Source organism: Aspergillus uvarum (assembly GCF_003184745.1).
Source record: "Aspergillus uvarum CBS 121591 unplaced genomic scaffold BO82scaffold_4, whole genome shotgun sequence".
NCBI classification, from domain to species: Eukaryota; Fungi; Ascomycota; class Eurotiomycetes; order Eurotiales; family Aspergillaceae; genus Aspergillus; species Aspergillus uvarum.
Window position 1 is genome coordinate 575,593 of NW_020291301.1, and position 14,159 is coordinate 589,751.

A 14,159-nucleotide genomic window follows, 5' to 3' on the forward strand; every position below is an offset into this window, starting at 1 on the left:
GCCAACACACGGTCCAAGTGAGGGGCGATTGGAGGGGTTCCACCAAAGTTTGACAAGTGTATCACAGACCCACGGGAGTTAAAACCATGACAAACATCCATAAGCCATTGTAATCGGATATACCCGGAGGAGTGCCATGCAGATAGTCCGTACGTGGGTATCTGCTATTGGTGTTGCTGCCTGCCGCGGGCGCTACGGTGGCTAGCTGATGAGACGGGAAAGCCCTGTAAGAAAGTGCCACCCTCAGCTCGCCGGAGTGTCCGAGATGGCACCGTTGGCTGTGCTGGAGATAGATTGCAGAGCACGGCAGCACCGAGCATTGCACCGTAGGCGAGGCCTATCACAAGACGTGGGGTTGGAAACCGTGTTTGGCTGAGAAGAACCACTGTCCGCGCGATCGGTCCATCTTATCTGGTGTGAACTTCCCACCACAGAGCATCGTGGCCTCGAACTCGTTTTTCAGGGCTTGATCAGTTCTCTTGTTGAGCTCTACTCCACATAGGCTTGACGAAGATGGCAATCGAACCCGCAAGCAATGCATCAGCCGAGGCGTCCGACCTTGCCCAGTTGTGGCAAGGCGCCGTGGAGGACTATGAGAAGAGAACTGGGAAGAATCTGAGACTGGGCCAATTCAGGAGTATGGACGATGTGATGACAGGAACGGAAGGCCTTGCAACCAGATTCAAAGACTTTCGCGATGATAAATCGAAGATGGCAAAAGTCCGCACCGCGCTGAAGAACAACATGTGGATCATCCAGAAAGTCGTCAACACGATCCAGACGGTCGGAACTGCGGTTTCGGTGAGTTGGAGGCATTTCACACTAGACGGCATCACTTTTGACACATGACTCACAGGCATTTCCTCCTGCCATGCCGGCCAGTTTGATCTTTACGGCCTTTGGCCAAGTCATGCAGGTATGCGATCATTGCAAAGGAGGTCTCTTGCATCGGCACGTTTGGCTAAATCGGGCGTAGTCCTTCGCCGATACATCTGCAGACTATGACAAGATTATGGGCTTCTTCGAGTTCACACATCGCTTCTTCGATCGACTATCGATCATCGAGGAAAGAACACCGGCTCTACCTCCATTCCAACGATGCGTCACACGCGTCTTCTCCAGCATCCTCAAGATCTGCGCCGTCGCGCAGAAGTATGCCGCGGAGAAAAGATTCAGTATGTGCTTCCGCCTTGCTATTTGGGTAATGTTCAATTTGTGGAACCGTGGCTAATGCTGATATCACCCGTCAGAGAAATGGTTCGAGAATCTGGTAAAGGGAGCCGATGGAGATCTTACCGCAGCAAACAGCGAGATGGAAGAAGCCATCAATGAGCTAAGTCAAGCCGTGGGTCTAGCGACCCTGAGAACAGTCGAGATCATCGACGAGGTTGTCAAGAGCATGAACGGACAGGTAGAATTCCTCGTCGCGAACGCCACCCTCCTCGATGAGCGAACCGAAGCGATCCAGTCGAACACCAATACCATCATGGAACAGAATCAGGATCTCGGGTCCAAGCAGGATGCAATGACGCAGTTGCAGAAAGAAACATTGGAGATGGTGAGCGAGCAATCCCGGCTGTTCAGCAACGTGGTTGGCTACTTCGGGTCGGTTCAGATGGGCGAGAATTTTGGAGACAGCTTCAAGACCAGCGTGTTGAAGCTCGGGGTGGTGAGGCTGCGGTTGGCGCGCTGGGGGCAGTCGGTCGGCCTAGCCAACATCAAGGACGTGCACTCCCTGGAAGAGTCGAAGCTCTCACCTGATGATATACCCCGTGTATCTGAGCTCCTAGAAGGCATTCTCGATCAGTTTGCTGATGCCGAGAGAATCTCGAAGCGGTTCCAGTTGCGTCACCGCAATGCGACCGCAGTCCTTGATCCTAACAAGGACCTGGACAAGGTCGCTGCATCGCTACATCAAAAGATGAATGATCTCTCTCTTCGACGACAGGGGAACCCGGATGCAGAGCCCAATAAAGAGCTGACATTGTACGAAGAGAAGAATTTCACGAGACTGATCGAGGACATTAACGAGTTGGTAAATGACCTGGTCGAGTTGTTCCCAGGGATCGAGGATGCGCAACGGAAGCTTGCAGAGGAAGAGGTGTCGGAGATGAAGAGCATCAAGGGCGCGCTACCTATCCTGAAAGAAGTGGCTGCCGATCAAGACAATCTGTTGACTGAGACCGTTGTAAAGGTGATCCAACAAAGCTCGACGACGACATACACCAACTCGGTGGTATTCTCAGGAAACAACTCGGGATTTCAGGTGGGAAACAACGCGGGGAGAATCAGCAACGTGCGCTGGAACTGAGGGAGTGAAGACAAAGAGTAGAAGCATCGTTGAATGAACTTTGAAAAGGCCAGGTCGATGTCATACTGATGGTAAAGTAGCAGTGGCTGCGTGTTCTGCGATCCGTGACATGGTGTGATAAGACGGAATGTAGATAGAATCTTGCTCCGTGCCGGTCGCGTACTTCGGCGTTATCTCGTGAATGTTGGGTTATATTTATCGAATGGGGAGGACTCGGTAACCAGCAGGACTGGGAACACACTGGCCGATCGTAGAGGCAAACGCCCTCGGTCCTGCGTTTGAATCCCGGCTGGCACTTCCAGACGCTGGCTCGACCATTTCGGGATTCAACGGTATGAAAACACCCGGGGATAAGAGGGGATTTCGTAGCACTGTTCGAGGATAAATCCTCCAACAGTGTGAGCTTTTTGCATTTCTATTCTATTTCCCTTTTCTGCTTTTGGTTTTATTTTAGACTGCAGGTACGCGAAAAGTGTAGCTCGAAACCATGGTCATTACTCAACACCCATCACGATTGCGAATTCTGCTCGAGCAAGACCCTGTCCTTCTGAATCTCAATACAAGTTGCCATATCTTCAAGAGAATAGTGATCTTCCTTCCAAATACCCTGCGCAAGCCATATAATACCCTCTCTGACCTGTTTGTACGCAGGATCGATACTTGAGTCATATTTGACCATCTCGTCGTGCGTCGTGTTGAGGTAAATATGTTGAGCATACCGGGTCCCCTACCGAACGATGCCTTGTCAACCAGCGCTTTTGTTAGCACCCACGGGTCAGTAATCACCTCAATATGCGTTGGTCCATGATCTGGCCCTCGCTCGTGACCATAGACTGTCCGAAGATCACGGCTGATTCCTTCGTACTGTCGCAAAGTATGGAGTAGCCAAGCCGCTTCCTTGAAGTAAGCATCATCCGCCGCATGCGCCCCTCCGCTATTGGCCAAGTAGCTCTCCAAGCCCTCAAGTCTGGCGTCCATTTCCGGGGTACCCATGTAGAGGATCCCGCATGTGGATCTCTTTACTTCGCGCAATTTTCCATCAGGGTGGGAGGCGGAATAGAGCAGTGCCTGTCGCGAATGTGGTTGGAAACCCGCCTCGCCATCTTAGGGGTGCAGGGGCAGACATACACTCTTGACAATCGACCCTCCTGCGCTATGGGCAACGAATATAAGTGGACGTTGATGGGTCTATGCTCAGCTTGGTATCAGCCTTCATCCCGATAGCCACACGTTGCCAAGCGCTTGCGTACCTTTGAGCCCTCTCTGTGTTGCCACAAATCACTAACTAGTTTCTGTGATATTACCTGCATCAGAGGTTCTTTGCCGGCACAGCTTGTGTCCGTGGAACTATATCCCCATGAGTAGATATTGATATTGGGGGTGTCTTGAGGGAGCACGTCCCGCAGCCAATTGACCCCCGACGCACTTGACCAGGAGTCTTGCAGGTGGCCCTTCCAACCATGCACGGCGATCAGGCTAACATCAGTTACTCAGAGATATAGGAATGAAGGTCGCTCAAGAGGGCCCGTACTCAATTTCTGGATCCGGAGAGGTATGCACAATAGTAAGACGTGTCTTGATATCATCTTCTTGTGGTGACCCGGGCGTGTCCTACTATCAATCAGAGAGGATAAAAATGGGCCGGTCGGGGCACCTAACATTTCGGGGGGCTTCGGATTTTGCGAAGAACCGAACGCACCTGAACGGCATGATGGTTTGATTTTATCTCATGTCAAGAGCAAGTGGGGACCGCATCGCTGGCCCGATGTTTTTGATTCAGCATGAGGCGGGGTGGGGTAACCGCGGTTTGTGCCATCCTTATTCACCGAGTTATGCACATAATACCCACCTACCGTACATATAGTTCGCTCTGCTAGTATGCCTCTTGTTATGCTCATCACCCGCATGATTACGACCTATCCTTGTGTATATGACTGAGACCCCAAAGTCTATAAATATGTAGTTGGGCCAATGATATCCCAGAATACCACTGGCCAAAGGTCCTTATAACGGTCCAAACCCTCTTGTAAGGGTCAAATACGCGCGTCGGACGCACTGCTAGAGAGGTGCCGTTGAAATATGCCTCGACCAGTCAAGCATGTTGAGGCCTCATGAAGGAGAAGAGGAGAACCTTTCAGGAGACTAACACAGTAGTTGAGGATGGTCCAGGGGTATAGGTGACCGTTGCTAGTGCAGCCAGCTGGTCGATGAAGCGGGTTCGTCTTAATGGTGCTATCATCAAGTGCAGGGCAACCAGGACCTCTCCCGGCAACATTTTGTCGTCGGTCTCCGCTCATTTTGCGTTAGACAAATGCTTTGATATTTGGCTGTGAGCCCTCAGTGAACATAGGGGATATATGTCAGACGTACATCTCATGTGGTCTACGCGAACCGTCCTTGACGACAAATTGACCAATGATGCCTCAGAAGAGGCATTCGGTCTCTTCGCCCTGAATCCAACCAAGAAGGCAAACTTGTACAACCGAAGAGGTAATCGAATAGAATGTGCAACAGACAATTGATGCAGGTGAAAGTGCCATTCGATAGCCATGAGCATCACGCCCGCCTCGAAAAATCACAATACTCCCTTTGATGAGTTTCCGCCTCCGTCGACACCCGCGTGGTAACATACGTCTGTATAATTGTCTTCATCAGAATCCCATTCTGGTTCAGATGATTGGGGTGGCTGTCAGTAACGATGGCATCCTGGCTCCCCAGCGTCGTGTCGGCCAGACCCCGACGCGAATTGGCCTTCCGAGCGCTTCGTTGCTGCAAATCACTCCCCCCGGGCAACTGCGCGCCGCATGAATTCTTGGCCGGGCTGGAGCCGAAGATTGAGGGAGCGTACGCTTTGATCAGAACGGAGAGGGAAGGGGCGCAGCCGCAGAAAATGGCTGAAACCGATGGATATAGTCTAGTTAGATCGCAAATATTTCTCGACTGAAATCAGGAGGAGATAGATCAGGATGTCCGTCACGATGTTCAACACGCCATTAACCTCGTAGAATAGCTGCTGTGCGTCTAGGGACATGCAGCGGCTATCCCCTATTGGGTTCGTCCAGAACAAGGATGGAGGACTGCAGCTGGCGAGTGAGCCGATAAAGCTCGCGAGGGATAGTCCGATGTTAAGGAACATAACGAAGAAGACAGCCCGGCGCATGGATCTCCGGGGATCCAGGCGCAGGTAGAACCACAGTAAGGACATTTTGACCAGCCCCATAGAAAGCGTGTAGAAGATACGCGTCACCCAGATGCACTTGCCGATGGCTAAAGTTAGCGAATAGTGTACGTTGTGAATGAACCTTTAGCATAGGCACAGTGTCGCTTTCCGCTATGGCAAGCGCATGTTTTCCGATCCCGTACTGGGAGCCGATCATGATCGTTATCGATAATCCGAAGTTGAGTATCTGATGGACTGAGTGTGAGTGGAGATTGTTGGTGGGAGGGTTTCATGTCGCTCACCGCGCCGATTATCATCAGAACTAGAGGTGTTTCTTAGTTTCGTCCCAAAAGTTGAGCGTTCAATTGACCTACTATCGTCCGTCCCCAGAGCGCGCAGCATGAAAGCGCGGGCATAAATGCGCAGCGTGACAACGATGTAGTCAAACGCAATGAAGCCGATGCCCACGCCAAAGATTGCCGCATGTCGTGTCTCGGAGATATCGTTTGGGAGCGCTGACCTTTGAGCGATAGCCATCTTCGACGTCTGGAAGATGTGCCATGAAGCAAAGCACGGCCAGGGGTATTAGCAGGCTAAGTATGAGTCGCCATGCTGTCTGAATTGTTGTGGTCTGGTCCGGAATGTCTGGCTCACACAAGGAACAATTTACATCCTTGTCAATTCATCAGTCAAGAGATTCGATCAGCGGCAGCTTCGATGCAGGCTGGGTGCTCTCAAATTGTGAGTGGAGTTGACGGCTTGCTTTTTTGACCGCTGCACACTAGAACCCTAGGGCTTACTAGGGCTTCCTCTGTAGACAGGGTACAAGGTCCCGAGCGAATGATATCCACCAGTTGGATTATCATGAGCTCTTCTGAGATTACGAATATCTCATAGGGGCTCCACTTGTAATAGGCTAGGGTAGTAGTCTGCTATGGTGAGGGACGGCCCATCGATTGACCGGTCGGTTCCCACAGGGGGCACACTCACCCAACAGCATTTAGAGTAAGAGAGCTCCCTATAGCGAAGCCTTTGTGTAGAGACGGGAACGATCGGACCGTGGTTGTTGCGCGTGGCATTTATTAAGAAAGAGGGAGAGATTGGTTGAAACAAGCCTTCAGGGTCTACAATCAAATCCACAGGGCAGGACGGGGAACTTCGGTGCCTGCCGCTGTCAGTGGGCGGTAGGCAGGCTCCTTACTTTGCGCCTAGTAGGGTTCATTCAAAGCACTTAATTTGGTGAAATGGCATGATATTGCTACCTATCCACATGCTCCACAATGCCCAAGGCCCAGGCGAACAAAATGTAGTGATTGGGGCCAAGATCGATCGGCTAGCGCCTAGTCGATTGACATTTCCGCGGACCTCGGCTCTGTCTGGGTTCCACAAATAGGGACCAAAGCATTCGGAGTCCGGCCGGTCGTGGGCCATAATTTTGTGAGACACAGACCAGGGTATGATTCAGTAGTCGCTTGGCGGGCTGAACGGGGAACTGGCCAAATGAATCATTAACATTGACAGCGTCCATAGTTCGGCGGCCGAGGGTGCTGGTCTTTTCTTGATAAATACTGCCCCTCTCGTCAAGGGAGTCTAGGAAGGAGCCTGTGGCCGCAGACGCATCATTATCCCCTCAAGAAGAGAGATAAAGCAGTCACAATGGCTGACTCGAAGGATGTTGCATTGGTCTTTGGAGCCAGTGGTATCTCTGGCTGGGCCGTCACAAATTGCGCTCTCTCTTACCCCACACCCACCACCTTTAGCAGAGTGATCGGCTTGACAAACAAACCATTACCGCTGGAGAAAAGTGGTTTGCCGCATGACCCTCGACTGGAGTTACACTGCGGCGTGAATCTGCGAGGAACTCTGGCCGAGGTGGTTGCCCGATTGCAAGACAAGGTTCCCAACCTAGAAGAGGTCACCCACGTGTATTATCTTGGTGCGTAAGACGCCTGGAAAAAAGCTATGTCATAATCTAACCATACCAGCCTACTCCAATGTAACTGCATGGTCGATGGATGTGATGGCGATCCGAGATGTCAACGTGGAAATGACCTATAACGCGGTGCACGCCGTCGACAACCTGTGCAAGAACCTAAAGTTCTTCGTGCTTCAAACTGGAACAAACGTATATACTTGTTCAGATCAAACTCGAAACTCCCGGCTGACCTTGCACAGAATTACGGAGTCTCTGTCTTTCGCTTCCAGGAACACATCGAGATCAAACCTCCCTTGCGCGAGGATAACCCGCGCATTCCTTCGCCCTGGGGCGACGAGATCTTCTACTATGCGCAGGTCGACCTGGTCAAGGAGGCTAACAAGGGAAAATCCTGGAAATGGTGCGAAGTTCGACCAGATCAGATCGTGGGTGCGTCATCCCTACTCCCTGAGATTTGACGTACGCTGACACTGCCGATGTGCAGGTCACGTCCCAATTCCCACCAGCATGACCTACGTCGAGCCCCTCGCGCTCTACCTAATGCTATACCGTTATGTGAACGGCCACGGAGCCACTCCTGTCTACCCCGGTTCCTACGCGAACTACATCCACTCGCATACACCCTCGTCGCAGGATATCATCGCCCGGTCGGAGCTCTACCTTTCGCTTGAGAAGCCGGATCAGGCGCATGGAGAGTCCTTCAACACAGCCGACAACGCCACACCCGCACCATTTTCCATCATCTGGCCCATGATGTGCGAGTACTTCGGCCTGACTGCCCAAGCTCCTACTCCCGATGTCAAGGGGTGGGCGGACGTCGATAAGTGGTGGATCGCGCACCAGGACGACTACAAAAAGATGTGTGACGAGTACAACCTACGTCCGCGCGAGATCCCCGCGGCGACATGGATCTTCCTGGCGGCAGGAATGAGCTTCCTGGCCCGCGACCGCGATCTGAGCTTGGATAAGATCCGGAGCGTGGGGTTCACGGAGGAGTACCCGGTGGCGTATGGGTATCTTCGGGTGTTTGCTCGACTGGCGCAGGAGAGGATTATTCTTAGCACGGAGGCTTGGTCGAAGTAGGTCGGTGGCAAGATGTGAGAACGAGCATGACCGCAGCTTATACATGTACACTGGTGTTAGTGATCCCGCTAATGGGCACACGCTTACGGCTTTTGTATGGTTTGGATTTGCATTGCGCTTTATTGTGTGCTTTGCATTCTGAGCCTGTGAAGACAATTGTCCAGTCGAGGCCTTTTCCTTTCGCAGGCCTTCTATACCTGTGCTTCCAGGGTTTCAATCATGATAACCGGTCGAGGGCCTGTTGGTTCGCTATGCCGATCTGTATAATTGGCTTTCGATGACTCTTGCAGGCTTCCTTGCTATCAACCTTTAAAGGCCAGAAACGTAGACAAAGGGCACTAATATATAGCGAGATGTATAGTGAATCTAATAAACTAGAAAGGCTGTACTATTCACTGTTTTTTATATCTAAACCCAACAATTAGTTTCTCTATAAAGTAGTTATAATCCAGATATAATGGGACACCCTGGCTACGCACCCCTATGCATAATATGGGGCCTGCGAGATGTGGCACATTGCTTCACCTACGACGGGTGGGACATACAATTTACAGATAAGGTACAAGTAATTCACATGGATGGCTGGCTTCACTAGTTAAACTAGTTACATGCTAGTGCTTATACACAGCCAGGACTTGACTTGAATAGTGGGTATTCGGTGTGGACCTTCGGACCAATCCTTATGATTTATGTACTGGGTGGGAGGTGTCTTGATACCATGGGAGTGGACTTAAGACTGCTAGCTATGGCTCTTTAGCAACCCCTTTTGAGCACATATGGGAAGTATCAAGGGCCTCTCGATTCCAAAAGATCTTCCGTCGATGGCACAATGACCGTCCAGGGAGATTCGGAGGTTCTTTTTCTGCTGTATTGCTTACTTAGTCTACAAATAACACGCGCGGCAGGGACAGCCACCTCAACTGCTCGAAGCCTTCTCTGCCTCCAACCTCTCCAAGTAAAAGTCGACCACATCCTTGACCGCATCCTCAAACGGCCGGAACGTCATCCCCAAAGTCTTCTCCGTCTCACTGGAATCGTACGCGATCGGCAGCGTCGGCAGTGTGGCCCGCGTGAGGACGCCAGCCGCCACGGCGGCCGAGTACTCTTTCTCCACGACGCGCCACACGTCCGCGTAATCGACCAAGGCGCAGGCCCCGAAACTGGATGGAGTCTGCGCGTCGGGCTCCCGCTGCAACACCCGCATATACAACTCCGCCAGATCATCGATGTGAACGTAGCCCCCATGGATGGGGACGGGGCAGTCGATCCCCTTCACGCTGCGCAACAGGATCCCAGGTGAGCTGTCCTTGGTGACCGCTGCATCGGCGCTGAGGACCCGCTCGTCGCGCCCGTAGACGTAGCCGGGGGCCACTGTGGCCACGGAGAAAGGCGGTTTCTCGCGCTCGACGAACGAGTCCGTGTCGTTGAGCTCGGTGATCTTGGCGAGAACGTAGGCCTCAAAGACGTTGGAGAAAGTCTCGGGGGTCCCGGGCAGGGTGATGCGGGAGGCTGCGCTGACGGTGACGAAGGGATCGGGCATGGGAGCCATGTTGGCCACGATCGACGAGGTGATCACGACCCGCGTGAGGGTGCGCACGCTCAGGGCAGACTTCAGCAGGTTGGCAATTCCTTCCACCGTGGGCTTCCAGACTTGTGTGAGAGGGTCGAATCCAGGCACGGGCAGCGGAGCGCCGGTGTGGATCACGAATGACACATCTTGCAGTGCGGTCGTGAATGCATGCTCCGCAAGGATATCCGGGACAAGGATGGAGGTCAGTCGGTCGCCGGGATTGAGCTTTTGGATCACTGGGTTGGCGAAGATGGTTTGCGCTTTTGCCTCGGAGCGCACGGTGATTCTGATGTTGTAGTCGCTCTTGAGAAGGAGCTCTTGAAGGACGCGGAAGCCAATTAGGCCGGTGGCACCCGTGAGAAGGACAAGGGGGGGCATAATGTGGTGGGGAAAGAGAAAAGTGAGTGAGAAAAAAGATTGAATTGGTCAAGTGTGAGATAATGAATCCAACAGAAACTGAGATTCGGCGCAAGAAACCATTTATCCTCGATCCACGGCAGCATTAGGTGGGCAGGTGCCTTGTAGCTAGAGCGTCAGCCTCAGCCTCTTTGTTTCTCAGGAGGGGTAGTACCACTAATACAATTAGCGTCGTCTTGTTCTGGCTCGATTGTGTGTTTTATGGAGATCATTGTCCGATCAAACATTGGCAGTTCCCCCGCCATGTGGAGCTTCATTTGGCGCTAATTCGGAGACCGTTTATGATGAACATGGGTCTGCTGCACGACCATGTTGGCCTTTTTCATCAGCCACAATGCCAAGTTATGGGTCGTGCTGAGTGCAACACCCCTCGAATGATATTGTATAGCGAGGTAGACAGCGTACATAATGGGGCCACAAGGATTCTTCGGCTCAGACTCCGAAAACACCACAACACCGTCTCTGCAGGTAGGGTGTGCGACTCGGCTACGTCTAAATCTATCAAGACAAGGATCGACCGCGAATCATTGGCAGGCAGTGTCTAATTACAGGGAAGAGATATGAAGAGAAAGAAGAAGTAGAAAGTTTAGGAATAGTGTGAGCTTGGGGCGAAGGATGCGTCTAATGTATATCAATATACGGGTGCTCCACCAGAGAATTTATCTTTGACCTTAACATTTGCGGATGGACCTTTCTAATTGAAAAGCTATGTGAACATGATCCCGCCAGTTTTGTCTTCCAGTCGTGGAAGAAAGCAACAACTGCTACGTCTGCTTTATGAAGGCGCAGATGCTTCCAATGCCCTTGTTGGGGGCCGTGGGTTCCCAACTCCGAGATGCGAAACAACAGCCCTTCTGGAAATCGATTTCCCTGATTGAAGTTTGATCGCCGTAAATTGGATTGCATAAATGTGTCTCGTCTCAAAACCCCCATCTCTACTTCTGTCAGCCTCTGTAACCCAAGATCGTAAATGCGGGGTGCCAGTACATGGCTACCTAGTCGTGCGGTCGAGTCAACGAAATAGGGCAGCCGTACCCTTCACCTCTCATTACGTTTGGACCCAACAATTACTAGTACTCCTCCATGAAGTATGAGATGGATGTGATGGGACACCTTGGCTACGCACCCCTATGCACCAGGCTTAATGTGGTAATCCCAAGGGAATCGATTTCCGGGCGGGCATGCATGCATGCATGCATCTACCCTCCCTCGCTTGACCCCCCCCGGCCAGCGATGGGGACGAATCGGATCTCTCAGTTCTGAAGTTCCGAGGACTAGGATGGCTCTCCTGCATATCTCACAGAAAAGAAAAACGAAATGAAGGCCACACCCTCGCCCACTGGCATTTCCGACTACGAGTAACTACCGAATGACTATCTTCGCGACAGAATAAATCCATATTGATAGGCGTCAGGACTGTAACCCAGCCCACCTCCTTACATCCCACGCCTCCACACGCTCACCCAATCCGTGCCATTGCCCATCGCATGCGACCGTTCCGCCTTCCAATGAGCGATTCTGGAGAACCCGACTGACCGAGCATTTTCTTCGCCAATTCCAAGCGAGGGGCTTCCGTCGACGTCATAGGTGATCTCCTGCCCAGGATGGCCTAGGTGTGCCAGATACACCGATGATGGAGAGGCATAGGGCGGGCCCCCCGCGGATAACTTCTTGGTGGTGGGGAACTCGACGCAGACGATCAGGCTTTCAGGGTGCGTGGAAAGCAGTTCCCAGTATCGCTTGGCCCAGGCAGAGCGAAGATCTGGACTGAGGGCGCAGAAGAACTGTTTTTTTCCTGTCAGTAATAAGATACAATGTGTGAAGAATATCATAAGATCCGATGCAAGTAGCACGCTATGGAGCTTGCTGGTTGCGACATCACATTGACCTGCAGCAACCCGGAGGAAAGAAAACCCAAATCTAACGTCAAAGGAACTGGGGTTGTGGGGAAGGAACACGGGTATAACCTTACGGTATAGTCGTAGATGAAGTCAAATTTGTCATGGCCATCCGCTTGGGTTATCCAGTCATCTGAGAAAAAGTCTCCTAGGACAAATCTGGCCTTGCCACGGCCACTACTCTCATCATGGACGGGATAATCAGCCAAGTGTTCGTCCGCCCAGGCCCTTGCCGCGTCCACGGCCTTGCTTGACACTTCGAGGCCATAGGCGTCATAGCCTAGGCTGGACAGGAGAAGGACATCGTAGCCACGCCCGCAGCCGGGGACCAAGGCACGCTTCCGACGCCGTTCCCCTGTCTCGTCTTCGATGAAGGCAGAGACACCCAAGAGATCCTGACGGGTGCCAAACAGGTCCACGAGCGCTGGGTTAGGAATTCCCTGGTCCCAGGGCAGGAAGTCACCCGCATCCCACAAGGCCGCCCAACGGTCGTTGGCGGGGGGTCCCTCACCACTGAAATGCTTGAATAGTCGAGAGGTGTTTTCTTGAGTAAGAGGGGTACCAGCTTGCGTCATTTTGATATGAGAAGGAAGAAGGAAAAGGTGGTTGTATGTCTGGATTATCACTCTGTTGCTTCGTGGTTCGGTGTCGGTTCTTGATGCCGACGAAGATAGGTGACGGGTCAAAAAGAGCCAACTTATATGTCTAAAAGACACCCTGGCTATCAACGGACCTCGGATATTCACATCATTCGTAGTCTCTAGAAGTGGGATATCCTTGGACGGCGACTTCGCGCTTCTGGTCCCCGATGATGTCTTCCAATTGACTTTGGGGGCACACCCCAGGGTATCCCAGTCTTGTCGAAGTGCATCTATCTGTTGCAGATCAATGGGAGATCTGATGTAAACCGATCGCCCTATGCCTCCTGAGCCTCTAACGCATGATGTAGAGACACGATCGTCTGACCTCTTTGCCACAGAACAGAGTCAATATTTCTGCAAGTGCCCATATCAAGTGAGAATCGCCACCGTTGATTCAGCAAAGGTAGCCGGAAGTGAGAGACCGTAAACTCTTTTCAGACTACCCCGCGGTGTGGTGGCCACCTACCAGTGGTTGCTGACATCACTGGGCGAGTTGTTGGCTATATAGAGCGAGAGATGGAGCCAGGCCTGATGTCAAGCTCAAAGATCCTAGTCGTTTCCACTCAGCCTCCCTTGTCTGTGCACCAGATTCTGCATCTTTGTGCATGTCTCTAAATCTCCACTTTCGATCTGCTGAAGAGAGAGATTCTAAGAATGGAAGAACCAATCGACATCATTCCCTATGATGCTGACGCATTGAGGGAGAAGGAATATCCAATGCTCCAAGGTACACACACACAATTGTCATGGCTCCCTATGCCCCACTCGTGGACTAATGTACCTGTATAGACGAGACATACCTGGATCATACCGGTACCACTCTCTATGCGCAGTCTGCTTTGACGTGCTTCATGGACGAAATGTCGAGCAATCTATTTGGAAACCCCCACTCCGATTCACGATCCTCCCGGCTATCAACCGAAAGGGTCGATGAGATCAGGAGGCAAACATTGGAATTCTTCCATGCCGATCCGGAGCATTTTGATCTGGTCTTTGTTATGAACGCCACCGCGGCTATCAAATTGGTTCTCGAGGGTCTCACTCATCTGCCCGTCTCCGATGGCCCTGAGAAAACGCTCAAGGGGCCCGGACTCTGGGTGGGGTACCATGTCGAGTCTCACACAAGCGTTGTGGGACTGCGTG

The 14,159-nt window shown here is 52.1% G+C and overlaps 6 protein-coding genes across 6 annotated transcripts; 2 read left to right on the top strand and 4 right to left on the bottom strand.

The window, feature by feature from the left end:
• Window positions 1–513: 513 nt before the first annotated feature.
• On the top strand, window positions 514–2,311 carry BO82DRAFT_273321 (uncharacterized protein; the record flags this gene model as incomplete). The annotated part of the gene is made up of 4 exons (XM_025631052.1): window positions 514–801; window positions 857–916; window positions 977–1,175; window positions 1,251–2,311. 4 exons carry the CDS (start codon window positions 514–516, stop codon window positions 2,309–2,311), a joined length of 1,608 nt encoding a protein of 535 aa, XP_025496448.1.
• An 819-nt stretch (window positions 2,312–3,130) lies between these two features.
• On the bottom strand, window positions 3,131–3,792 carry BO82DRAFT_249744 (uncharacterized protein; the record flags this gene model as incomplete). Its single annotated transcript, XM_025630865.1, has 3 exons — window positions 3,131–3,414; window positions 3,436–3,499; window positions 3,562–3,792. Coding segments are annotated over 3 exons (579 nt in total), but the record flags the coding sequence as incomplete, so codon positions are not given.
• Window positions 3,793–5,225: 1,433 nt separating this feature from the next.
• Window positions 5,226–6,350, bottom strand: BO82DRAFT_428700 (uncharacterized protein; the record flags this gene model as incomplete). Its single annotated transcript, XM_025640462.1, has 4 exons — window positions 5,846–6,350; window positions 5,774–5,793; window positions 5,629–5,718; window positions 5,226–5,567 (listed from the first exon to the last, which is right to left on the bottom strand). Exons 1-4 carry the CDS (start codon window positions 6,006–6,008, stop codon window positions 5,226–5,228), a joined length of 615 nt encoding a protein of 204 aa, XP_025496450.1. The 5' UTR covers window positions 6,009–6,350.
• A 588-nt stretch (window positions 6,351–6,938) lies between these two features.
• On the top strand, window positions 6,939–8,843 carry BO82DRAFT_428701 (SDR family oxidoreductase). The gene is made up of 4 exons (XM_025640463.1): window positions 6,939–7,407; window positions 7,457–7,596; window positions 7,647–7,836; window positions 7,892–8,843. Exons 1-4 carry the CDS (start codon window positions 7,128–7,130, stop codon window positions 8,488–8,490), a joined length of 1,209 nt encoding a protein of 402 aa, XP_025496451.1. The 5' UTR covers window positions 6,939–7,127; the 3' UTR covers window positions 8,491–8,843.
• Window positions 8,844–9,184: 341 nt separating this feature from the next.
• BO82DRAFT_350506 (cinnamoyl-CoA reductase) lies at window positions 9,185–10,559 on the bottom strand. Its single transcript, XM_025634171.1, has one exon. It carries the CDS (start codon window positions 10,436–10,438, stop codon window positions 9,407–9,409), a length of 1,032 nt encoding a protein of 343 aa, XP_025496452.1. The 5' UTR covers window positions 10,439–10,559; the 3' UTR covers window positions 9,185–9,406.
• Window positions 10,560–11,881: 1,322 nt separating this feature from the next.
• Window positions 11,882–13,448, bottom strand: BO82DRAFT_118002 (S-adenosyl-L-methionine-dependent methyltransferase). Its single transcript, XM_025629854.1, has 2 exons — window positions 12,450–13,448; window positions 11,882–12,261 (listed from the first exon to the last, which is right to left on the bottom strand). Exons 1-2 carry the CDS (start codon window positions 12,948–12,950, stop codon window positions 11,914–11,916), a joined length of 849 nt encoding a protein of 282 aa, XP_025496453.1. The 5' UTR covers window positions 12,951–13,448; the 3' UTR covers window positions 11,882–11,913.
• Window positions 13,449–14,159: the final 711 nt, after the last annotated feature.

Bases quoted from the DNA above. Each gene is read 5' to 3' on its own strand.
- BO82DRAFT_428701 (XM_025640463.1), top strand. From the start codon at position 7,128: ATGGCTGACTCGAAGGATGTTGCATTGGTCTTTGGAGCCAGTGGTATC. The intron at 7,408-7,456 runs GTGCGTAAGACG...TAACCATACCAG, and splicing joins CACCCACGTGTATTATCTTG to CCTACTCCAATGTAACTGCA. The intron at 7,837-7,891 runs GTGCGTCATCCC...GCCGATGTGCAG, and splicing joins TCGACCAGATCAGATCGTGG to GTCACGTCCCAATTCCCACC.
- BO82DRAFT_350506 (XM_025634171.1), bottom strand. From the start codon at position 10,438: ATGCCCCCCCTTGTCCTTCTCACGGGTGCCACCGGCCTAATTGGCTTC.
- BO82DRAFT_118002 (XM_025629854.1), bottom strand. From the start codon at position 12,950: ATGACGCAAGCTGGTACCCCTCTTACTCAAGAAAACACCTCTCGACTA. The intron at 12,262-12,449 runs GTAAGGTTATAC...GGAAAAAAACAG, and splicing joins ACTTCATCTACGACTATACC to TTCTTCTGCGCCCTCAGTCC.